At 38.3% G+C, this 27,612-nt stretch overlaps 1 protein-coding gene across 3 annotated transcripts in view; it reads right to left on the reverse strand.

Annotated features, from left to right (window-relative positions):
• Positions 1–1,280: 1,280 nt before the first annotated feature.
• Positions 1,281–27,612, reverse strand: part of LOC121301388 (mediator of RNA polymerase II transcription subunit 26-like) — a 30,258-nt gene continuing 3,926 nt past the window's right edge. Inside the window, exons 2-3 of one of the 3 annotated variants that reach the window (XM_041230740.1) lie at positions 4,398–4,472; positions 1,281–3,280 (exon numbers count right to left, since the gene is read on the reverse strand). In XM_041230740.1, the coding sequence (XP_041086674.1) occupies positions 1,619–3,280; positions 4,398–4,472 (1,737 nt within the window). In that variant the 3' untranslated portion in view covers positions 1,281–1,618. Of the gene's footprint in view, positions 3,281–4,397; positions 4,476–27,612 lie in introns of all 3 variants that reach the window. The other 2 variants (XM_041230739.1, XM_041230741.1) reach the window with 2 other exon arrangements.

The following is a 27,612-nucleotide window of genomic DNA, read 5'->3' on the forward strand; positions in this document are numbered from 1 at the left end:
TTTAAACACGCCAATTTACTTTCCCTAGCTTACTGCGTTGTTGTATGTATTCCTACAGTATCCTTTTCAACATAATCGCGATTGTTTTTACATTTGTATTAACATTACTGCTCAGTTTTCACAATGCCGATGTAGTGAATTCAGAAGACCTGATGATTAACTGAAGTGAAACGAAGAGATAACTGCAACGAGCACGGACAACAAGTTAATACAAATACCAAAACAATCACAATTATGTAGAAAAAGATATTGCAGGAATATGAACAGCAACGTAGTTAAAAACGTTGTGTTTGAACCCTCCAGTTAAGCACAAGGAGAGCATTAAGAATTTACAGCAGATGTATTGTGGGAAATGACATGGAACTACACAGACTGCATTACTGTGATCACATTCCATTTTCCAGCAGTCTGTAATTGTAAGATATTTTTTCAGACAGAACACAGTGTGGTTACATATTAAAAAAAAAAAACTGCAGAATGAATGGATGGACATGGTGAACTGTTTTGTTATCTTCAATTACTTTAGTGTGATTCTGAAATACAGAATCTTGAGATCAATGAGATACCAGCCCTTTAGAAAACATGCTTTACTCAGTAAAAGCAGACAGCCATTTTGTGCAACTTTTTTTTTTTATTATTAATTTCCACATTTATATCACAACGCGTCCACTTAAAAGGACCAAATAGCAAAGTCGCTTGCTTCTGTATCATGATTCTCAGAAGTCGAAATGTCTGTACATTCACTAAGGCTCTTTGTCTTTGTAAATTGTGTAATGATGGGTTCCTTTTTCATAAGGCAAACAATATCTAAAGGAATGGTAACAAGTATATTCCAGCATACAAACAGATTTATTTTTTTCATTTTACATTTTTTTTTTTTTTCTGTCATGTTTCAACGTTAAATCATCACCCTCTGACAAAACGGCTTTTTGGGCTTTTGGGGGGGGGGGGGGGGGGGGGGGGGAGTTATTATGGTTTGTCTTTTTTGCACTGTGACAAGAATAGATATATATATATATAATATATATATATATATATATATATATATATTGACGGAAAAAAACATGTGTTGTTAACCCGTGAAGTGTTTGTGTGTGTATGGAGCTGTATGGAATGTTGGGGCCCTTCATATTGCAGACTGTCAAACAGAGGATTTGTGATGCAAACAGCTCTACAGTTTTTTTGCACATTTCTTGTATAAACTCTGCCAAATAATAATAATAATAATAATAATAATAATAATAATAATAATAATAATAAATCAATAAATAGATGCATTCTTGTTAAGGTAACTTCTTTATTCATTTTGACATAAAGCTTTACCTGCCACACTACTGATTTCACAATTCTAGTTTTCACCCCCACCTAGCTTGCAGGCTAGATTATTCCTTTTTTTCAGAACTGGCTGGACCAACTTCTATTTCCAAAGCTATTGTAACCCTGCTTGTAGTTTAGTAAGTTGGTAGCAGCAGAGGGGTTTGTATCGGAGTTGTACAGAGCAGCCCCTCCATTCCCTTTGCTGTCGGCCTTGGCGTGCCAGGCTCACCTCCTCTTGGGCATGCAGCCTGTAAGGGCTTTATTTCTGAAGTGTTACAAAAAAACATAAACGAGATTGTGTTCAGTCTAAGCAGACGTACGGCAATACATTTAGTTTACTCTCGTCACCGTGTGGATCTAAAGATATGCACTGTGTCCAATCATACCAGTTACCTTTCGTATCAGAACAGCCATTGACGCCAGGCCAGTTCTGCTGGTGTATTCTATGGAGGTCCTCCTGCGTGACCTCCCGACTAGCCCCAGGGAAGTCATGGGAGCTGTTTGGTACTAAAACGTGAGTCTTTCGAGATTCTTTAATGTTATTTTCCTCCTGTTTCAAATATTCTGTCATGAAAAAATGAGCGCCTGGAGTCTGCGTCCCGGACGAAGAGAGCAGACTGCTTTGTCTGTTCAGGTATGACTGAATGATTTCGTTTCTGGACAGCTCTTTCCAGTTTGTCTGTTGAAAGGGACTGGGCAGGGGGGCGTTGGGTTCCTGCTTAGTCGGTTCTGTCCTGGGCGGCTCCGGCTGTGGGGCTGGTGGTGGCGGTGGGAGTGATTCTTCCACCTGGAAAGAATCTTTTTGCGTCGAATGCTTGATCTGGCCTGTAACCGGGTCAAAGGTAAGCTTTCGTTCTTTTAACCTGACTGGTTTTGTGCTCTCTTCTACGACCTGCTGTCCGTCCAAGTTTACAGTGTAGTCTCTGGATCTGTATTTCTTCTTCCTTTTCCCGTCGGAGCCTGAAGCTGCGTTATCGCTGTCTATTCTTTCAGAGGAGAGACTTTGAGGAATTGTACATTCCAGGATATGGGATATTCGGGAGCCGTGTGGGGATTCGTGTGGGGTGTTGTACAGAGGATGGGCATCCAGATCCATCTTCCCAGGCCAATGCTCCGGTGCAGGAGTCTTGTTTATCTCATTCACTGGAATAGGGGGAGTTGAAGTCTGAGAAGGTAAAGGCTGTGGGGATGGCACATGTGAGGTGTCCAGGAATTTAGATCCTCGAGATGGGCTTGAAACAGTACCTTTAGGTGCATACGTGGTCGGCCGCTTAGCCAGAGTCTCTTGCTTAATACTTCTAGGACTGAAAGAGGGGCATCGTGGGCTTTTAGGCTGGTATTGCCCTCCTCCTTCATCCTTTTTTGCATGCTGCTGCAATACTGCAGTCTTGAGCAAAGAGGAAGTGCTTGGCAGTTTCACAAGTCCTGGGGAGCTGGTGTGAGGTTTCACAGCATTGACTGGGATTTTATTGTGTTTGTCGTTCTCCTGATGTTCCAACCTGGTCCTCTCAGAAAGCGTGTTGGCATCCAGAGGACTGGGGAAAGGTTCCGGACTGCCGCTGATACCGTTGGTAGGGGGAGGGGTAGAATTCTGGATCTGTTCATAGTTTGACTTGGACATTTTCAGCGGAAGGGGACTGTCTCTTTGCTCTCCCTTTCGTTTGCGGTTCCCCAATTTCTCCACTTTGGAAGAGCATGTGTTTTGAATGTCATTTCTGTTTCTCAGTTCCTGCACTGGTTTAGACACAGTCGTGGCACTGGGAGGTGGGATATCCTGCCTGCATGGGTGAGCTCCCCCGTTAGCAGAGCCCGGCGTGCCAGACGCCCCTTTTGGCACGGTTTCGCTCTGACCGGGCTCAATAAGTTTCTGCCAGTTCCGCAGCAGCTTCTTGGCACGCTTGGCAAGATCATCATTGCTGGTCTTTTTCCTTACATCGTTGATGAGCTTCCCTAGTCGAGTTTCCTATAGTAAACCAAAAATAGTTAGTACCTTGAAACAGAATCATGAAAATGCTTTCAATTTCCACTTACTTTAAAGACCTGGTCATATCTAATAAAACAGCATCAAATATTTTACCACCAGTACCTTGATTAAACACAGCAAAAAAAACGAAATCTCTTAACCTTAAATATAACAAGCACACAAGTCCCACCTATGAACAAGTGTAAATGAAAAGGAAAAATAAAAAACTGCATAAAACTAGCAAAATACTACTTGGGACAATAATTTGTTTAATTCCTTTCAGAAATTGCATGTGCACTTGGTTTTTATGAGTGCTCACAGGACCATCACTGCTCCACCTCTTTTCAAAGAGCTCAATAGCTCTTGGTTCCTTCTTGGTTTATGTGATTTTAAATAGTGCTGGGAGAAATCTTTCAATATTCAAACACTGCTTGAAATGGATTCGGTGGAAAAATGACCACATAAGATAATTGATAAATGACTAACAAAGATATCATGCAAAAGAAAACCAAAGCACACTGTCATGTGAATTAAACATTATGCTGCAGGGTATCTTCTTTTCACTAAAGTCAAAACTTAAGATGAACATTATTTTTGTTTGAAGATTATTAAAAAAAAAAAAAAAAAAAAAAACAACAACAACCCACACACTTAACACCCAGCACTAATTAACATACACACTTTAGTTTTCAATAAAACAAGAGATTCCAAGCTACTGTTGCATCCAGGAGAATTCCGTGCTCTGCAGGCCCAACTCACGCAGCTGCAGCAACTGTAACCAGACCATGTAATCCACAGCACCAATCAATGGTTCTCATTCCAATTGAATGGACATTCCAGCTTTGTGCGCCTTTAAAATGCACTTTGTCTGAAGATTAATCCTTGTATCAATGCACTAGCGAATTCCTTTTTACTTTCTAGTTTTGACAGTCTTTTATATTTGGAGAATCGTATGAACAGATTGACTGATGGATGCTCACCAAAAGAAAATACTGAAATTGAAAAATGTTGAGATATTTATCTTACAAAAATAAAAATGCACAAAATAAATTACTTTGTTTCTCCAACCCCATGTTCTGGCCTGGTTTTTGTTTGGTATCTTCACACAGTATCTTACCTCAAGTGCTTCTTTGGTGATGGGATATTTCTCCAAACTGGAGATTACTTCCATTACTGCCACCATGTTACAGATCTGCTGGAATAATAAAACAGTGTGTGTGTGTGTATAATAAACATAAAAAGTTGCAATGTTAATATATTCATACATCTCACGCTGGGATACAGCCACTCAAGAACACAACCTATTGAATATCTGGGACAAGTCAGAAATTGAATAAAATCAATGATCTTATGTGTGAAACCAACTCCCAAAACTTAGATGTGGTTAAAATACGATCTATTTCACCAATCCGTCTACTGCCAAAGCCCTCAACTCCTCTGGGTCTTCGGGCTTCAGCTGTCCAACGGGAGTTACTTTCAGTATTTTGTTGCCAGACAGCCTGCACCTAGTGTTGGATTAGAGTATCAGAGTAGATCCATCACAGAATTCAAGCAGCCTGAAAGAGAGCACCAGCTGAGCAACCTGGGGCTTCAAAATCTTAGACCAACAGAACCATTTAGAATGACTGCAAAAAGAAAAACGCAAGGGAAAGATTGGAAAATAAACAAACAAGTCAGCTGTGCAGTATGTGTGTTTAAAAAAAAAAAAAAAAAAAAAAAGCGTGAAGCAGACCAGTGTGAGTCATGAAGCTTCTCTGGAGAGCTTGCCAGCGGTAGTGTGCGACTCAGGCTTCATGAAGCTTCAACCTGCTGACTGGAGATGCTTGATGATGCTGCAATTACTGTAATGTGTTGTTTTCAAACATTCATGCTTGTGAATTGCTGTTGCTAAATGTGCCACACATACTGGAAAATTATCTGAAGCAATTTTAAGATTGTGCCTGTTTGCAGGAAACATGTTTCAGAATCTGCTATAATTGGAATAGCACATGTCATACATACATACATACATAGTACCAGTCAAAAGTTTGAGTACACTTTCTGGAAACTAGGCTTTTTTCATAATTGACATTGATGTTTTACGTAGTATACGTTTCTGTAAATACTTGAAAATGAAAACACATGTTACAATATACAAAACATAAGGATTATCAAAGCAATGTTCAAGAAAATTGAAAATTGTCTCCAAATCTTGGATTCCTCAAAATAGCCACCCTTTGCCTCACAAAACAAGGCATTCGGTTAGTAAGTTTCAGCAGGAAATCACCCGACATGTCTTCCCAGCTCTTCTGCAGCAATTCCCAGAGAGGTAGGGCACTTGTGGGTAGCTTTGCTTTGACTCTTCTGTCCAGTTCGTCCCATACAAGTTCTATGGGATTGGGCAGGCCAGTTCATTAGACCGAGTTGTCCTTCACTTTCCTTCTTCGCAAGATAGTTCTTGCACAACTTTGAGGTGTGTTTCAGGTCATTATCTTGCATTATAGGACTGCCCAACTAGCCGTAATCCTGATGGAATGGCATGCCTCTGAAGTATGCTATGATAGCCATGCTGGTTGAGCTTGCCATGGACTTGGTAAAGATCACCAACTCTGTCATCAGCAAAGCAACCTCAGACCATGACACTGCCTCCTCCATGCTTGACAGTGGGAACCAGACATGCAGAACTCATGCGCTCTCCCTCTCTGCGTCTTACAAATACTCGGCGGTTGGACCCAAATATTTCAAATTTTGACTCATCTGTCCATAAGACCGACTTCCACCTCAAACATCCGGTTTCTGTGTTTTCTGGCCCAGGCAAGACTCTTCCTCTTATCCTGCACTCTTAACAATGGTTTCTTTGCAGCAATTCTTCCAGTTAGGCCAGCTTCATGCAATCTCCTCTGAACAGTTGATATTGAAACATCTGTACTTCTAGTAGCATTCAGCTGAGCTTGTATTTCAGGGGCAGTTAATCACCGGTTTTGCAGACTTGTGACTCGAATGAACTTGTTCTCTGATTCTGAGGTCACCCTTGGCCTGCCTGACTTTGTTCAGTCCTCATGAGTGCCAGTTTCTTCAAATCATTTGATGGTCTTGGCCACAGCAGTTACAGACACTTGCAAAGTTCTTGCGATTTGTCTTAAAGATTGACCTTCATTTCTAAAGTAATTACAGACTGTCTTTTTTCTTTGCTTAACTGAGCGTATTTTGCCATTTTCTGCTCCCTTATATTCAGGAATGACAAACATTTTTGAATGCAATTCACTTATGATTATCCGCTTATTTAAGTACATGTAAATCATATAACGAAATATTAAGTGTTTATAGACAAGTTTATACAGTTACGCATAGATAATCATGAAAAAACTGGTTTCAAGCAGGTGTACTCAAACTTCTGGCTGGTACTCAATCTCTCTATCTATGCATGCACGCACATAACACTTTAGATGTAGCCATACCTCCTATTTAGGAGATTAGAAAATGCAATATCATTGGCTTAACACACACAGGCACATAGAAAAATGGTCAACTAATTTGTTGAAAAGAGCGCAGTGGTCTATTCTAGGAACTTGATTGCCAAACAAATTGTCAATTAGTAACACAGTCGATTTATTGTCAATTTGAGTTGCCAAGAAAAATTTGCTCATGTATCTCTGGCCTAACAAACAAACACACAGTGTAGCACAGAATGGGGTTTTTTCCTGTACCTGCACACTAAAGTAGAGCTGTGATTACAGGATGCGGGGCTGCTAGTTATTCCTAGGGTCAACAAAAGCAACATGGGAGGTAGGGCTTTTTCATGTAGAGCTCCTAAATTATGGAATGCTCTGCCTTCCTCTGTCAGGGAAACTGGGACCATTGCAGTTTAAGTCAAGACACTTTTACACAATGGCTTTATCTTAGGCCCCATTCACACCTGGCTGATATTCATTCACTCTTCTCTCATGCACTGGTTTCATTTGAATGGTAGTTTTACTTCAATTTGTAAATTCTGTCACGGGATTACATTTTAATTAAGATGCGTATTTGTCCCAGTGCTATAAAGAAAACAATTACGTTGTGTTCAGTTTTGCCAAGATGGTAATATTGCTACTGCATCATATAGATCAGCTGCATGAGGACCTTTCAACCACAGAAAAGAATGTTAAAAAAAATGCTTAAGTGGCTTATGAACAGTCAGTGCAAAACGTTATTATATTAAATTATATTAAATTAAGGATGCTAAATGTTAAATTCATATGTTTTTACGTATTATGTATCAAACTGTATAGAGTTTTGTTTTATTTGCTGTTTATTAGCTATTAGCTGTTTTTTTTTGTGTTCTCAGTACAATTGCAGATGTGTAATGTGAAAGGGAAGTGTTCTCGGTACCCTTGAAAAGATGGAAGTGTACTCGGCACACATCCAGTGTGAAAGAGAAATGATCCGAGGAGGTTTCCACTGAAAAGTGCAGAGCACACTTGGTAAGTGTACCATACTCAGTACACTTACAAGTGTTCCCGGTGTGAAAAGGGGGTTTTAGTGTGTTTCTATGTAACTTGAAAATTGCTGCTTTTGTATTGTGTATACTGTTATTTAAATGGTCTGACTGTGGCAGTTGTATGTGTGACATGCTATAAAAATGCATTGTGGTTTGTTTTTTTCCTGCTATGTACTGTACAGTGCTTTGCGATACTTGTGTATAAAGAAAGCACTATATAAATGCAATAAATAAATAAAGACGCATTGATCTCTGAATGTTTACAGAACATTTCCAAACTGATGAAATGAAAACAGGATTTCTCTACACATGCTAATTTTCTTTAAACCGATTCTACTTCACTTTCCTTGGCACCTGAGCGACCTGATCTGTGCTTTTACCTCCATGAGGGGCACAGCACGCTTCAAATGCAGCAAAGGAATCATTATTTCAGTGCAAATAAATGTGTGATTTAAAACGACTTTGATATGCTTGCAAAGGAGATTTGTGAATTTGAATCAAATTCAAACCATTAAATATTTGAATGTAGCCCTAATATTCGTGTAAAGCAATTGGCAGGGGAAATCAGATCCCGCCCACTGACCTTCAGTTCTGCTGTCGTGGGGAATGGGTAAGAATCTAGGAAAAAAATAACATGACACTCTAAACTTAAATAAAAAAATACAGCTGGACAAGTTTAGATATGAAGTTTATATTCTTGAAAATCCAAGTAAACAAGTCAAGAGTTGTGGCTAAAGTTTAACATGACCATGCCACAGAGCTCTAGCACAACATAGGACATACAGCATGAAGGAGAGTGGTGGTTTTGTAGTCCAGCTTTTTGTCAGGAGTGAATAATTTGGTCCTCATGGAACTAAAAATAACAGCACGTGTCTGCCCAGGGAGCAAGCCTGTCTGACTTCATGGCTATGCATCCGTCAGCTGGAGAAATCAAAGAGGAGGACTAGCACCATACTGAAGGCGTGGACCAGCAGGGGCCACCCACAGTGCATTGTGTTTATTTAGGGGGGGTTGAATTCCTGTTGCTTTGATAAGTCATGTGGAGGGCAAGGTAGCAGAATGTCAAAAATAAACCTGGGAATGTGTATCCTTGGTATGACTAGCAAGCTCATCCTGTGTATTCTACAGTTAAGTTCACTGTGTTTGTAAGCACACACACCAATCTCACATCTCTCTGGCTCTGGAGAGAAACACTGATCTAGTTTTATCAAGCAAAGGTCCCGGTGCTTTATGTTCTTATTTACTCAAATACTCCCCAAACACTCCTGCGAGTCTTTCATCTCCTTGGCAGAACAGAGAAGGTAAAGTCTGGCTTAAATCAAAAGGTAAACATCAGCAACCGCTTTGTTAATGAAAGCTGTATATATTTCGTTAAGTTCATAGGATCAAATAGTCATTAAATTGACTATTTTGTGAAGACTAATTAAAATGAGATGAGGAAGAGTATATATTCATACTAACTACTAAATACTCATTCTTCATGCAAGAACTATTTGGTGAACTGGAATGAGGTAGGTTGTGTCTTTGGTCTTCTATCACAATACAAACAATACATACTATACCTCTATTACAAGACAATGCATCATGTAAAGAAATGCACACCAAATAATTGTGTATCTTATTTCAGCAATTTATTTTTTTTAAAACTCCTAAATAGTTTCATAAAGTCTGTTTCATTATTATCATTATGTACTGCCATTTTTCCCCAGGGCAGTAAGCCGAAACAGAGCACACTTAAAGGTTTAACTTGTGCTTTATCTTTGCAGCAAACCAACCATTAGAAGGGTGGCCCTCCTGTATTGAGTTTCCTCATCTTCAGTTTTGATTTTAATCCCAAAAATTTTCCACTTGTTTAATACTCCCTGTTTAAAGCTCATTTTGGATCATTTAACCATAACCAATACTTTAAGTGCAGCACAGAAACCAGGACAGTTGGAAAACAAATGGAAGACGACTTGGGACAGAAAGTGTTGAGCGTATGGAGTGGATTACCTAGTCATGCTTTTAATGCCAAATTATTTGGATCTTTAAGTCTTGAGATCAATCACGTACTAGGAGCGGGACGAGCATAGATGGGCTAAATGGCCTCCTCTTGTTGGTAAATCACCTTCTTACCCAAGGTAATATTAGGTACTGTAGACAATCAGTGCTAATTGGGGGTTATCGCAGGAAAATCAATAGTGTTTGTACAAAAACCACATAAATAATGCTCCTGTTTCAATTAATGGTAAATCAAAACTGTCATTTAACAGTACAGTAGTAAATACAATGATTAATTGATGAATTATAGTACAGAACATAAAACGTCACCACAGTTTAGAATTACTAAAATAAATGTAACTGAGTGAGAAACATTTCAAATAGAAGTCTTTTCCAATGTCTTCAAAGAAATAACACTAGTAGAGACGTGTGTCATTGAATTAGTTTTTTTTTTATTATTATTTCTAAATCCAGCACTGTTGAGGGTCACTAGAGTACAAAGAAACACGTTCGCTTACAGAGAGTAAAAAATGCCAGTAACTGTGCTGGCCAGGAAAGAATAAACCGAGAAGTGCAAAGTACCACTATTTCAGGCTCCAGTTGTTAGTTACCAAAACGTGACACGGTATGCAAAGTGAGTGCAAAATTGAGACTGAAACCTGACTGCAAAGTTGCAGGTGTGAAGGAGATGCCTGGTTACCCAACAAAACCACCTGCCACAGTTCTAAAGATTTAGAAAATCATCTAGTACTGCATAAAAGTCTCTAGTGAAGAGCAGTGTTACATAATGTTTTCATTCCATCAATCAGGTATATTAGTACATATGCATTTGAAAGTGTTGAACAAGGAGGCAGCTATTTGTCTCATTGATGCTTGTCTGGTTGCTAGTAGTGGATTGATCTCAAAACTTAAGATCTCAGTGTTACTGAACAGGCTGTAGGGTTGAAGACACAGCCCATTACTTTCCTTAGCTTTCTGCCTTGTTGTACATATTCCGGCAATATCTTTTTCAACATAACTGATATTTTATTAACATGTCCGTTATCTTCACATGACATCGGTTATGTATCCGCTCTTCCCATCAAAACGTCTTCTGCATTCACTGCATTGGCAGCTTCAATCCAACCGGTTCAATCAGAAACATTTCATTGGTTTCTGACGTGCCTGCCAAATTTCAGTATTTTGATTGGTTCATCTGTCCTACCTGCTTGTGTGAACAGGTTTATGAATATGCATGACAAGCCCCATATGGCAATAAACAAATACATTGATGAATAAATACATTATTTTGGTGAGTTATGGTGGAATAATAACCAGCAATAAAACCTAAAAGAAGAACTCTACACATTAGACAACACAGCAGCATTTAGACGGACAGAGGAATTCACTGCTTAGGTTATAGAGTTGTGCGACATTGTCTTGTGCACATCAAGTACAAACAGAAATATTCATATCTTGAACATGTTGCATCTTGGCTCTACCCAGGCGGGGGTCTGGAGAGCAGATGTTGAGTACACAGGCTTGTGTACCCGGGCGGGGGTCTGGAGAGCGGATGTTGATTATACAGGCTTGTCTACCCGGGCGGGGGTCTGGAGAGGGGATGTTGATTATACAGGCTTGTCTACCCGGGCGGGGGTCTGGAGAGGGGATGTTGATTATACAGGCTTGTGTACCCGGGCGGGGGTCTGGAGAGGGGATGTTGATTATACAGGCTTGTGTACCCGGGCGGGGGTCTGGAGAGCGGATGTTGATTATACAGGCTTGTGTACCCGGGCGGGGGTCTGGAGAGCGGATGTTGATTATACAGGCTTGTGTACCCGGGCGGGGGTCTGGAGAGCGGATGTTGATTATACAGGCTTGTGTACCCGGGCGGGGGTCTGGAGAGCGGATGTTGATTATACAGGCTTGTGTACCCGGGCGGGGGTCTGGAGAGCGGATGTTGATTATACAGGCTTGTGTACCCGGGCGGGGGTCTGGAGAGCGGATGTTGATTATACAGGCTTGTCTACCCGGGCGGGGGTCTGGGGAGCACATGTTGATTAGTGCTGATTATAGAGGCTTGTCTACCTGGGCGGGGGTCTAGAGAGCGGATGTTGATTCAGGCTTGTCTTGCACATTCGTAACCCTGTTCCTGCCCCTGGGAACCCGTTTCAGAGGAGCCAGCGACATGCTTTGACCCCGGTGCACCCTGCTAAGGTGAAATGACCTAGGAAGTGCACAAGTCATGAATGGATTTATTGAATTTGCTAGAATCCCTTTAGAAAGTTAAAAAAGTTAATAAACCAAATCACACAAAAATGGAATGGCTTAAAAGGAGAACCATAGTTGTCACTTTACAAACTCAAGCCAAACAAAAAGCTTCTGAATTACAGGGCTCCCACAATATAGGACAGTGAGAACCGATTCTCACTAATGGTTGTATTAACCCATTTACAGACCAGAACTCTCAAAGAGGTCACCCCACAGCCAAGCACTTTCACCATTTTTACCACACTGTCTTTAGACCTATACAAAACTTTGAGTGAAACTTGAAACATGCTATTGTTTCCAGATCATACTACTACATTTCCATCCAAAAACTTGTTTTTATAATATCACAAAAAATACTCAAAATGAACACGTTTATTTCTATTAATTTCTACATTTAGGAGGCATGGTCTCAACAGAACAATTTAAATATATTACCTTTGGTACCCTGGGATTTCCATTTCATATTTTAACATGAATTATTGAACTTGGTTATTATACTCAACAACCAACTCCACCACATGGTACCTCAGTAAAGAACTGCAATTTTTATTTTATATATATATATATATATATATATATATATATATATATATATATATATATATATATATATATATATATATATATATATATATATATATATATATATATATATATATATATACACACACACACACATATATACATATACACACACAAAGCTCATGTGTATATATAAAAAAATAACTTAACCTACCGGTACTTCCTAATCATTCAGCAAATGCACTGACTTTGAGAACACAGATCTAGATGTATCACATATGCATATGTCCCAATAACAATGAAAATAATTATTAACTTTCACAAATTATGCAAAAAAAACTTGAATACAGGAAGACAGACATTACTGTACCCAGTATGTTACAGCTTATACATGCACTGTAAAAATGCGACTTTGTCTTACAACACCTGCCATAAATCTCTGGTTAACTTAGAATTCGTTGGCCACTAGTATAGGGCCACAAACAAGTTTATTTTGCAGAGAACGTCCGAGAAACAGCAGAGACTTCTAAAAATAGCCGAGACCAAACAACATGAGACACCTGTTTCTGGATCTGAACTGATACTGACAGCACGCACACTGCCACCCCCCAGTTCAACAACATCCTCACACAGTCACTTCTAGTTGCTTTCTAATATGCCACATGCAAGATTACCATTTGTAATTTTTCTCAGTCAATTTCAAAACATTGAACTTTGATCTGAACTACATCAAAAACCTTCATATACTTTCTTGCATTTGTAGGACCCAATTCATTCAATATTAAAACAGAAAGAGCTATAGATTTACAGCAATTTAACAGAAATATAAATACATAAACTAGTACAGTAAAATGCATCCCTCGGGCTGTAAATTCAAAATTAGTGTGATCAGTATGGTTGTCAGCTTTCATCATGACACACAGAACAGTATGTACAGTATAGAAAAAGTAGCAATGCAATGACATCCCTCATTGAAAGCATCCCTCACACTGGTTTCTCTGTTTACTGCGTATTCCTTCAGATGAGACGTAAAACCAAGGTCCTATTGTAAGTGACTCTGCAGCAGCAATTGTGATGCATAGTTCACCCCCTGGTCTCAAAATTGATTTGGATAAAAGTGTCTGCTAAATGACCAATTCATCATCATAATAATAATAATATTCCAGTTTCACAAAAGTTTGAGACCTCTACTAACATCTTATTTCATTAGTTTTGCATTTGTTTGTTTTATTCAGTTTGCGTCATTATTATTTTTATTACTTTTTCCAGGCAGCTTTTCACTTTGTCAGATGCATTTTTTATTTTTATTTATTAATTTTAACAGGTTTCGGTTCGGGTACACAGGCGGAGTGCTTGTGAATGCCTGCCAGTACTGGCATAGCACCTTTCAGCAACAAGCCTAAAGAAAACTGCCCTCCCCACTGAACACCCACACGAAGTATGAAGCCACAGTTATCCCTACTGAGGGCAATCAGGTAAGTTATCATAACTTTTGATTTGTTACCCGATTGATTATTGCTGTGACTGCCAATAATTTTTCATTGTACAAACATTGGTTTCAGTTCAGTTTGGAATTTTATGCAAATGCCAGTTTCTGAAAATCCTAACACATTAGTGTGGAATCACGACCTTCCAGCAATCTAGTGAGAGTCTACATGCAAGCCATTTGGTGTTAAAGCCAACAGTGTTAAAGCATATTCTAATATTCATTTAATTAATATTCACATTAATACTCAGAGTAGGGGTGGGCACGTTATCAACACACTTGTTTTAAATACCAGAAGCAAGTTGATTTGCATTAAACTCTACACCTGATTAACTGTTTCAGGTAAAACTGTTGCATTACTGAACACAGCATAAACTAGTCCAGAACTGGACAATATTACTGCAACGTTGACCTTCAGACTGGCCTCAAATTCATTCTACTACCTTACAATAAACTCATCCAGAAATCTTATTTAAAAGAAAGCAAATGAAAACAAAAACACATTTTTACAGCCAAAACATCCGAGTTTAATCATTGTACCAGTCGAATATTGCAAATCCTGGGGTCCTCTCACTCTTCTTATACTGCTGGATCCCCCATGAATACGAAAAGCCACAGTAAGTCAGTCCCACACAGCGTTAATTCTTTGGTTTGAAACAACGTACTTATATTTACAGTCTGCAGAAGACAAGGAACACAGTCCATCAAACCTCAGACAGGAACTAAATAAAAACTGCATACAGAAACAGTAGTTCTGTAAAATTACAAAAGGGTTTCTCTTATACCTACAGTCAACCCTGACTAGCAGAATCACATTTGTATATGAAATCATTCCAGATCCCGAAACAAAGTTACACAAATATGAAAACTATTTTAAGTCATAGGTCAAAGCGTAGGACAGTCACATTTGATTTTCTAAAATACTGAAAATATGATCCTGACATTTCAAATTGTTCATGGCAAGTTGAGGGTTTACAAAAATATAAGCTCTCCACAAAGGATTGTTAACGAATAAAGACAACATTCATGAAGCCATGCTGCCAAGCACATCCGCCTCCAGGGAAACCCTGCCCCCTGTCCACTGACACTCAACCCTGCCCCCTGTGTAATTATTTCCATTGTAATACCCAGTAGTATTTCTTTAGAACTGTACTAACGTAACACTGTACACAATACACAAATAAAGGGCAAGGCCAAAATGGCCTTCAGTTCAGTACATTCGTACAGGGCTCCAAGGCCACTAAACTAAAGTCAAGACCAAAGGGTAGGCTGATGTGTTATTTTGCTTAGGGTCCATATATATGAGCTACAGAAAGAAACACTAACTTTTTTTGCAAAAGCTAAACCATAAAATTGTATGAACTATCCTCTGTGGCTACTGCCATGAGGGTGACTTTTGTGCCCACAGGGTCAGAAAAGTCGTTTTTTGGCAAACAACTGCTTGTTTAGTGGACTCTGTTGTGGCTGCTGGTAAAATGAATTCTAAGAGCAGTGATTCGCAAAGAACAAGCTATCCTAGCATAAGAAACTAGTTCTGTATTTGTTCCCATCCTGATAAAAACACAAGGATCAAGACTTTAGACATACATGGTTTAAAGAGTGTTAATTGTTTAGCGTGTAAGCGTTAGTAAAGTGTTAAAGATTTAAATTTTGCTTAATCATTTAAACTGTCAAATATTAACAAGAGGGTGCCTGCAAATAACAGCTACTCAAGTTTTTTTTTCGTTGTCTACTTCCTACCACGTGGCATCATTGTCACTGGATAGTCATCTCCCAATGGCCAGTGTGCTTTTGCTCACATGACTACCAATGTCATCTTGGGACCTCGAAACAACCAAAGTCCTGTCTGGGCATATTTCTATAAAATGGGAGACTAGACAGTAAAATGTAGGCTGTGCTCTAATGGCTCAGCTTCTACTACTGGTGCTGGATCTAGCGAGGAGGTGGGGCCCAGAGAAGCAACAATGCAAGTGCTAACAAATGCTATAAAACATAACCGTTGATTATTGATCATTGCAACGGACATACAACCAAATTTCAATTGTGGAGGATACCAGATTCAAAAAGTTAATGTCTTCGGTTGAACCACGTTACAGAATGCTGTGTTAAATCTTTTTTTTTTTTTTTTCCTAGTTTGCACCTTACTAAGGGAGATGCCGGTTTAGTTTGCAACTGCTATTCTGGAACCGAGACCCCCCCACACACACTGCTGCCAGTCAGACAAGTACAAACTATTGTTATTAGTAAAGGACTTTATTTTATTTAATACTGATCCTGCAAATTCCACGAGTCTTTCTTTGAATTAACAGGATACTGTCCTTAATTTCCAATTGAATAATAATTGGACAATCCAAAATTGGGAAAAAATAAAGAGACACAGACAGAGAGAGAGAGAGAGAGAGAGAAACCACTAGTACTGTACTGTTATGTAGTGCAAAAAGGTATTCACCCAGTCCGAAGTATTTTGTTGAGCTATGTTTTGTTTGAGAAAAAGAGCATTTATTTTCAACAGACTAGGGTGGGACCAGGGAATACATGCTATAAAGATACATTGCATAGGGGAACCCTGCACTGTGCAAAAAAAAAAAAAGTTGGAAGTGTAAGTTAATTATTATTTTATAAAAAGGCTGCAACCCTGCTTTTTGGGTTCAAAAATAAAATTAGCAAGAGCCGTATATGAAGATCTCAAGCAGGGCTTACAGTAGCATCCAACCTACGTTTGGAATGTGAAACTTTAAAAATTGCAATTTTGAACTTGTGTGAACTGGAAAGCATTTTTCTAAACACCTTTCTTTTTTAATTTGAAAACAAGACACGTTGCAAGATAGGTTATATATTTTATTTATCCAGCTGGTAACAGAAACCGGTTTAACAACGTGCGACTACTATAAATCACACATTAAAATGTCACTCGCATGCAAAATTCAATTCCTTAATTTGTATAATGCATATTACATAAACAAAAGTTGTATTAAAATCTGCTACCAAATCGTTGTATGTATCAATTCTATATGGTGCGGCTCCAGTGTATGTAGTGCTTCAGTAAAATATGTACTGAATACCTCATGTACAAGACAGTGTAAGAGAAGTGCTATGGTAGAATATGTTTGAAACATATAAAATATATGCTAACACTAATAATTTCTAAAACTGAGCACCGCCCACCCCTCAAGCTTGTGTTATCCAGGAGGCAGAACTTTCTTCATTCACCATCTCAACAGCAAAGTGTTGTATACCATAAGCTGTACTGAAAGACATGTCTCAAACCCTCTGCTGTTTGGGATTTTTTTATTAAATGCACAGACGACCAAAAAACAAAAAAAGTTGAATGCAAACTGTGCAAGCAACTGCTGATGTATCATGGAGGCACAATCAATCTCCGGGGTCACTTGACAAACTATGTTCATATTGCAGCCCTATAAGTGACTAATCTTTATTAAAGCTATAATGAAAAATATGTATGTTATGCTGGACACACAATCATTACAGGTAACTGTACTTACATTAAGATGAGTCACTTCTGCTTTTAAATGAAAAAGACTTGACTTAAAAGCCCATTTAGTTCACAGAAAAATGTAAATCAATTTTACTATTAACTGTTTAAGGACCAGGATCGTGTTAACACGATCATACCGAAATGGGCTTCTAGGACCACGATTGTGTAAATGCGATTTAAAAAAAACGCACTTCATTTTGATGACTTACAGGACCATCGTAATTTGCCGTACAGCCTTAAAACACATCTCATTGGACAGGGGAGGGAGTGACGTTCACTTCCTGATGGGCTTTTTCGTGTACCGTCACTAAGAGGGGCATTTAGTGTCTAAAGGATGGAGACATTTTGGCAGCGCAGAGAGAAGACATCACAGCCTGCTTCAGAGAAACTGACATGGAAAAGCACTGTAAATCCGATGTAATTGACAGTTATAGCAGAACATTTATTCTGTCTCATATGTTTATATATTAGGGCTGTCATTTAGTTGCAGTTAGTTTCTGCGATTAACACTTTCATTTTTTTTTTAGATAAATTTGTAATGCTCATGTTAATCTCATTGCTGTGTCTCAAGCCTTTCTGCACAGCATACTTCGATCACGGCCATGGCAGCATTGTACTGAGTGTCCGAGTGCAGTTATTGTTTAAACAGAAAGTTAGTCAATGATTTGTGTTACATACCTAAATTGCACATTAAAAAAAATGAGGGGGGGGGGGGGGGGAAATCGGGGTACAGCTCATTGGACAGAAAAACACTTACTTGTATACTGTGAAAGTCAGTTCCACTATCAAACAGTATCACACATGAGTACATATATTGTGCTGCATGCTGAACAGACCTTGACTTCTCAAAATGCACTAGCAGCTCTTCTGCTACACACAATATAACAACAAATTAAACCCACCAGTTTCGACAGAAATTCAGGATTGGTGCAAGCCCACTTAAGCCAAGTGTGATGACCTTTTTTTTTTTTTTTTTTTTTTTTTTTTTTTTTAAGTAGGCCAGGGGCAGTACGCACTTCCTCGCTAGATCCAGCACCAGTAGTAGAAGCAGAGCTGTTAGAGCAGTCTACATTTTACTGTCTAGGCATATTTCTATAAAACGGGAGACCAGTCAGGGCTTCGGTTGTTTTGAGCTCCCAAGATGACACTGCTAGTCACGCGAGCAAAACCACGCTGGCCACTGGGAGGTGAATATCCAGTGAGAATGATGCCACATGACAAAGGTAGGAAGTTGACAACAAAAAAAGAAAACGTGAGTAGCTGTTATTTGCAGACACCCTCTTGTTAATATTTGACCTGCACACTTGACAATTTAAACAATTAAGCAAAATTTAAAACGTTTGACACTTTACCCTTACACGCTAAATGATTAACCCTACTAACACCTACTTTAAACCATGTATAAGTCTTGATCCTTGTGTTCTCTGAAGCAGGCTGTGATGTCTTATTTTAAATGTTCTAATATAACTATGTCAATTACATAGGATTTGAAAGCGCTTTTCCATGACTGTCTCTTCTTACAAGTTTCTCTGAAGCAGGCTGTGATGTCTTCTCTCGGCACTGCCAAAATTTAGCACACAGGCCCACCCAAATCTGCACCCAAATGTTTTTTTTTTTTTTAAATGTGCATCCCAAAAGCAGGAGCTCAATTTAGGACAAAAAGGCTATTTTTAAAAATGTCGCTTTAGCCAATCAAAGCAAAGTAGTCAATGTGATGCAATGTTTGGGTGGGATCTTCCTCTCACACAACAAAGCATGTGCAAGCTGCACTTGACCGACAACTTCGGAGGCAGCTGGCGCAGATCTTTTGAAAGTCCCAGGCATTTTCATTCCAGATTGGGGTCAGTCTTGATGGGTACATTTCCTGGTTAAATAAATACATTTTAAACGATTTTATTTACAGTTAAGGATAATAATAATAATAATAATAATAATAATAATAATAATAAAAACAACATCAGTAATAACTAATTTAAATTAGATGGATGTAGTAATTGTATCAATTTAATATGCGATTAAAACCGGATTCAACTAAGATTACAATTTTCGATCGCGAAAGTAATTTTTTTGACTGCCCTAATTATTTTTACATTTACAAAGCAGCAAGTGGCTATAAGCAGATACTATTTCATGAACTAAAGTTATCAGGCATGTTTTTTTTTCCTTATTACTGATAAAAATTGAATGAACAACATTTATAAATATTTATTTTGAGAAAATAAAATTAAAAAAAATTATTGCTTCTAAAGACCCCGTGAGTAAACATGTCATTGCAATCAGACTCTGGTGAAACAATGTCTTGTAATTTGCCCAAACATCAATATTTTAAGAAAAGACTTTCATAAAGTATTGTAAGGTCTCTCAGGTCATAGTATAACACATTTTTATACATACATCTCTAAGTAGAATACATAAATACTTTGCATTTTTAAATAAATAAATAAAAACAGTGTGTTGGGGGAGCAAAAAGCTTGTATGGTTTGTGAAGTACTTTATAAGAGTGTTCTGAGAATAAGGCCACCATTTCCAAGATGCTACTGTAAAAAATGTATTTTGTGAATTTACAGGAAAAGTCAAATACAGCCAAAAAACACCTGGTCCTGGCAGAGAATCCCACTGAAAATTGCTCGGTCCTGAAAGGGTTAACGCGTTTCTCAGTGTGATTGAGATACAAGAATGGCTTAAGAGGGATCAATTGCATTTCTAAAATTACAGTAGAAAAAGTTAGGGTAACCCACCAAGCCCTATTTAGACAGATATGCGGTAATTTATAAAAAGCTATTTGTTTCAAAATAAGTAATAGCACTTTCTCAATGTTTTTAATTTTAACGTTTAAAACCGTTTAAAAAAAAGTTTGTTTAATAAATTAAACTGAATCTAGCACCTCTCGTTTAAAGCTACAGATCCTGCACAAATGAGTAGTAAAAGAGCTTTATTTTAACCACTAATGTTACAAAAAGTAAAATTAAATTGTAAAATTCGAATAGCATATATTTACTTATTATAACAACTCAGCTCAGCTTTATGGATGATCAAAAAACATAAAACGTAAACTTAGTAATTAGCAATGGGCACCAAAAACCTATTTTGATATGAACGACAGCTGATCGTGAGATTTAAAAATAAATAATCATGTACACCGACATACTTTGTATTGCTAATACTGCAAAAAAATACAAAAACGCAATATAATCAAGATATCATATCAAGATACAAACCCTATACATACCATTCAATATCAGTCTTGCAGGCAAACACCACACACTCAAGTATTACTCAACCATTTGATTCCATTGATTGGTGTTTAGGTATCAGACACTATTTGTATGCTGCATTAAGCACTACTAGCCATCCATTTTGCATTGTTTTGAGACATGCACGTGTCAGCAGTTCATTGCATTTTGTCTGTGATTGCGTACGCTATTAAGGCATTTTTAAAATGTGAACTTTCACTTTTATAAATATGTACTTTTAAAACATCAAAAACACATCTTAAAATAATGCAAAATTCAGCACGACACCGTACTTAACACTGACGTGTCGTGAGCCAGCATTTACACACAGAGCAGCTGAAGATTTCATTACTTCTGGATTGAGTAGAAAGTCTGCACGCAGAAGTACAGAAATATTTCATTTTTGAGGTGGCTGATGAAGGAATAGTAAAATAATGTAACAAGATATTGTTTTTCTCCATGTATACTGTGAAGCAGTATTGATATTGCAATTGTGTTATTACATTTGTGTTTTGGAAGACTTTAATATTATTGATATCGAATTACGTGCCGATATCTACGTATATGCCGATATCTTCAGATCGCTGCGCCCCACCGACCCCCAGACTGTGTAAGGCCATATACTCTTCAAAAATAATAAAACACATTTAAAATTAAGACAAAACCAGAAACTTGTGTATACATCCGCAGTGTAATATAGTAATATGTTCATTTATGGTGAATTTCAGCAGTGCCATCTCACTAGAAACTAGAAGGCTGAGCACAAACTGACGATCGGCAGAGTTTCAAATGACACTAAGGAAGTAAGACGAGCAGCTGCAATGGAGACTGATTCTGTGTCTTGAAGAGAGTTTGTTAACTAGTTATATGTGAGGCATGCATACTCTAGTACGTTGTCATCCTTTTGGATCTCAAAATATGTTTTTGCATGCATGTAATATGGAATAGCAAAACGAGCATGCTGCAAAACAAACATTAACATGCAATCATAAGAGCTGTCTGTGTTACAGTACATATTACAACTGTACACAATTAAAAGGTGCAGTAACCAGGGGCTACAGAGTGGCACATTCAGTGACGGCGCAGATTCAAATCCAGGCTATGTCATTGCCGACCGTGACCGGAGGTTCCTAGGGGGTGGCACACAATTGGCCGAGTGCCACCCCCAAAATTACAAACAAGTAAAACAAAGATCATGTTTCATATCATAGTCAATGCATGCGTGTAAGTAATATTCTCTATTTTCTTAAACTGATAACTAACTGCCAGTCCTTCATTAGGTCTTCAACTTGGATAGTCCCTAAAATTCAGAGAGACACATGATCACAAGCTAAATTTAAGAGTACGGTGAGCTGAATAAACAGGTCACCCAAGGGACAGCACATTTGTAGCTGCTGAAACCAGTTCCACAGAGATATTGGTCTAAAATCTTAAACTGGGCACAAGACGAGTCTTTCCGATTCCACCACCATTGCCTCTTTACACCGAAGACATGTCAGTGAGACAAAGACCCCTGGAGGACAAAGGCCAGCCGTGCTAGTGTCTACATGAGCTTACCAGGTGTCTGGTCATTAGGGGGCACTGTAGCATGGAGAGGTCACTCAATCTTGGATGATGTTTGTCTCCTTAACCTCACAGCAGTGACAGAGACAATGCAATGATTGCTCTAGAATTTACAACCATAGAGTTCCAATTATAAGTAAAGCTATACATGTAGCCTTAAAGTCCTAGTGTACACCACAAGACGGAGGAAGGAAATAAAATGAACTCGCTTGTGCAGCTCGAAGTTCAGTTTCAGAACAGAGTTTAAATGCATTTTCCATTGTACTTTTTATAAACTGACAAAACATAGGGGTATCAATAATCACTTTATTATTGTTTTGTAAAAGTTTTAAAAGGTGCTTTTATTCTCCAATTTCAGTTCTTAGTAAAAAACTGATCTAATAGATAAGACACTCAGGAATCAGTTGTCTTTGGTGAGAGAGGGAAGCACACCAACCCAAACACCTTCGAAGAGTCATAATATTCATCTAGCCACAACATGGAATACAAATTATAACCCTTCACCGCATTCTGAGAGTCAAAGTTCCACATGACTGGGAATACACACAGAACATAAGCTGGACAACACGTTCACTGTTATAAAACAAGACATCGATTTGTGGAGATTTTCTTCGCGGTTAAATTGTTTAATAAAGACATACTAATAGAGCAAAGTACCATGTCAGCTAGTGCTTGGTCTGACATGTGTTTTTCATGTTAAGCTATTCCTTCAAAATACGAGTATTCCATTAACTTCAATTTAATTAGTATACAAAAGTGTTGTCACCATAAAGGTAAACCCTGGTTTAATATAGCCAACTAAATGTACTTGTTTGTGTGCACATACCCAAAATCATATTGACAGCATCAAATTGCAATACAAGTTTCACATTGCACAAAAGGACAAGGTTTGTAAGATGGGAATTTTACCTATGACATATTTCCTGTTTGCAGTAATTAACTTGTCAACGGCTTTATTCTTATTTTATCATGTGTATCAAGTCCTATGTAGAACTACAACTTGCTACCTCGAAGGCAGGGGTGTACAATTAAAAAAATAAGAATAATTTTGTCCAAGGACAAAATGCTAGAAAAATTTAATTGTCCTTAAATCTACTTGCCTCCTCACTATCCCACAAAACACTCACAAATAGAACATCGCTTTTAGGATATTGCTTTTATTAAAGAATTAACACAATCAATTAATGATTAATAATTTCAATCAGAATGTCAAATAAAAATGTAATTCAGTCCAAACAAACCCGAGCCCATCTAAATTTGTGTATGACGCAAACAAAAACAATAATTTAACTAAAAAGATTCAACCTATGTCAGACTTTTACATAGGAGATCACTAAATTACACTTATGGAGACATTTCCAAAATGAATTGGAGTACATTTTAAAATGTATTTTTTACATTTTAAGCTATGCAATCATAGGGTATATTTCATCATAGAATGAAAATGTTATTTTTTAATAAGCTTCAGGTTCTCAGCTGTTTAGAAAGTTGCAATACATATACTGTCAGTGGATACCTGTCCTGAGGCACAAGCTGAAAGTCATGTTATGTCAGTCAGACCTCAGGTAGAATGTTCTCCGGAGCAGAAGAGTTAAAGGATTGGTTTCTAAACTACATTACCCAGAAGAACGGCAATGACGTTTGTTTAATACATTTTGGTTTCCTGTGCAGCCATTGGATAAACAGAAATCTTGTTTTGTGGGCAGTTTAGTGGGAGACTGAGGTACTCACAGAAGAGTCGAGTCTGAATCGAAGGAGGTCGCAGTTTAGTACGACTGCAATGCTATGGAGTCATTTCAAAGCTGACAAAAATAACAAAGTCAATCTATAGCTTTACAAACCTACAGCCGACCACCCGATTTAAGTAACTTTCTAAATAAATGCGCTGCTAAACTGTTACATATAAAATAGTTTTTGTAATTGTATTCTGTTAAATATTCTTCCTAGAGCTGGCGGTCAAACTTTACTGGGCTCCTTCTACAGGTACTTTAACAGTATTGCTGCATTAATTTAAATATGTTTGTTACCATGTGTAACAGGGTTTGTGAATTAAAAGGATGTGTGCTCTCTATATTTTTGCTTTGTGGTTTAGTTAGCCTTTTTTTTTTTTTCATTTGTATGAATACTTGTCCGATGGGCAAAGAACGGTAAAACTGGTTGTCCCAGACGGCGGGCGATATGAATTGCACAGCCCTGGAAGGTCACTTTTACTATTTGACATTTATTTTAAATGACAGTGTCACGTCTCCACCAATTATTCTTAATTCTAGACTCAATAGATCCATTTCTTTGACTGGGGTGAACTTACAGTATGAAACAGAACTAACCAGTAGCCTACAAAGACAACAAAGTCAAACAAAAAAAGCACAGGTTGAGCTGTCCTACATTACCAGTTGATCTATACTGGCTTTCAGTCAATGTGCACACAATATAGAATTCCATTGTTAACTTCCACTGTCACAAATTACACCAACTGAAACAAAAGCAGTGCTTGAATGACAAGAATGCATTGTTTTCCACAATCTACATTGTCCTTGCTATAGAAACAGAATACTCAACGAAGGAGTGTTGTGGTTCCTTCACTCATGAGGTTGCTTGCAATCCTCACTCGTGGAATAACTAGCAGCATCTATAAACAATAGTAGTGTCTTTATAAAAACTTCTTAAAAAATCCAAAGAAATGTTCATAAAGCAGGGCTCAATGGGGCGCCCCGTTTAGTCCTATATGCAACTGTAGAAGTTGCTGGTGTGACCATCAGTTTTCAGGGCAAGGAAACATTGCCTTCGTTGGGCGTGAAGATTCAGGGGCACCAAGGCAGTTCTAGGGGCCAAAAAGGCAAAACACAAATCCAACCCAAGGGGCACCAAGGCGACTTCATACTCATTCACAAAACAAGAAAACAGAAACAGAGAGCCCATTATGTTGATAATTGTAATTCAAACAAACGCAAATCAATGTTTTCTGAGTGATTCACACACTAATTGTCACAAAAATAAAATAGGCCACTTTTCCATTGTGAAAAATAAAATGTTATAAAAATCCAAATGAAAAACAAACTTTTCGCAATGAAATAGTACAAAAGGTAGTTTGGCAAAAAATAAATATTCAGGGTATCGTTACTAAACTCGGGCGAGTCGGGTCACACACCACTGAATAGATTAGACTAGAGATTTAGATACAGCCTTAGTGATACAACAGCACAGACAAGATGTCAGTGAAGTTAAAAAATAGAAAAATAAACAAACTTCATCAGGCAATGGAGAAGAATGCTCTGCATCACAATGATGAACAGATGGATGGACATAATGTTAGATGTTTACGTTTGAGAAACTTTGTGTAGTTTCAGTTCTTAATTTAGTCGCAAAGGATTTGCAGTTTTGTTATGAGAACATAAAGTTTACAAAACGAGAGGAGGCCATTCGCCCTGTCTTGCTCGTTTGGTTGTTAGTAGCTTATTGATCCCAGAATCTCATCAAGCAGCTTCTTGAAGGACCCCAGGGCGTCAACAATATTACTGGGGAGTTGGTACCAGACCCTCACGATTCTGTGTAAAAAAAGTGCCTACTATTTCCTGTTCTGAATACCCCTTGTATGGTGCACTGCTGGACACTTGATTCAGGGGAAAAAAAAATATGCTGTTTTTAAGCATACACACTCAAACCCTTCATGAAAGTACACCGTTTACTAGTTCAAAAGAACTAAGTGAGGTTGTGTTTTGTTCACTATTATCTCTCTTACTCGTTACTTGCTCTTTTTTTTCTGGTGTAAGAACTTTAGCAAAACTAATAATTATCTACCTATTGTGTGTTCATTTTTAGATTTGGTGTTTTGGGGGAATACACTGAATTACAAAACAGCAACGGTCATTGAAATATCGATATGAATTAGAAATGTACACTGAAGACATGAAAGGAGTTGAAATGTGTATTGCACCGTTGCATTTTAAAGTATTATAATTAAGCCTGTCACAACTAAATTTAACTGTCTAATCTCGTCCTTTCTGCAGAACTGCACTTGACAATTAAGTTCACATTAATATTGTTATCGGGGTCAAACTGTTGTGCACCCATTCCTTACCTGAGCAGGTCACTCCTAGAACACTTCACTCCCGCTTTAGAAAGTAGCTCTTTTTAAATGTTTTGGAGTTGGCACAGGGACACTGTCAGTGAACACGTGCAATTGAAGAGTCCTGGAATCTCGGTCATATTGAGCTCAGTCTAACTGCGCCCCTTCCTCTGTTTGCCTGCCATTAACCAAAGATACCGTATGTTTTTCTCATGGCTTAGCGCTGGGAGGTGCACAGTAAAAGAACGGCAACAATAATACATTATGATAAGGAGTCATTTTCTCGCAGGATGAGATTAGACAGAATTCAACTGAATTGTGACAGAACGGGCCAGCTGACACTGAGCAAGTTTGTGAACGGGTTGTGGATCCGATGTGCCGGATGAGGGACACTGGCAGCAATGACGGACGGGCTTATACGCAACTTTTGCCGTACATTTTTTTTTTTTTTTTTTTTTTTTTATTTGAAAGGGATTGTGTATTGCTCAGATCCGCCTCTTTTTCAGCTTCTATTCGGTCTCACTCAGCCATTGAAAGGTTTTAAAAATTGTAATGTCGGACCTTAAATGGATTATGTTTTGGTAAACACCAGCTGAAAATAAAGTTGGGAGAAAAAAAAAAAAAAGCCTTTAACATGTGAGCCTAAGAAAATTAGCAAAGAACATAAATTCAAGAACGACAAAGTGCCACTTGGCCCACCTAGGCTTGCTTTGGTGCCAGTGTGGTCCATTAGCGCTCCGGAGAGCCTTGTAACGTGATTTTAAATCAGCAACATTCAGGACGTTTCAGACAATTCCTTCAACTGCAGGCAGTGCCTCAGGTGTTGATTTTTTTTAAATTTTATGAATCATGATATTAGGGAATGTTCTGGTTACTGCAGTTTGATAGAGAAATACACACGGAACTTTGAGGACTAACAATGGACGAGACAATGTAATAAGCAGTTATGAATTACATCATGCCAATGTTATTACAATATAGTAAATAGTCGCTGGTCTCCAATAGGCATCGAGGGTACTGGCAAATATTGTAAATAAAAGCTGTTATTTCAGGAATAAACTAAACAACGTTTAACTTGAACTTATTCTGCACCCTTTGTTTTGTAGTTAATTCACTGGAGTAAAGTAAACCTTGGTTGTAAATCCCCCTCCCGACCTGTGAGGGCGCTAAGCAGCGAGGACAGAGTTCTTTGGACCGGCTGGCCTGACAGTTCTTTCCCCGGGTCAGGAAGTCGGTCAGTCTGGAAGGCAGCGAGACTCCATTGCAAGAAAGTATTG

Source organism: Polyodon spathula, chromosome 27, assembly GCF_017654505.1.
Source record: "Polyodon spathula isolate WHYD16114869_AA chromosome 27, ASM1765450v1, whole genome shotgun sequence".
In the NCBI taxonomy this organism is placed as follows: Eukaryota; Metazoa; Chordata; class Actinopteri; order Acipenseriformes; family Polyodontidae; genus Polyodon; species Polyodon spathula.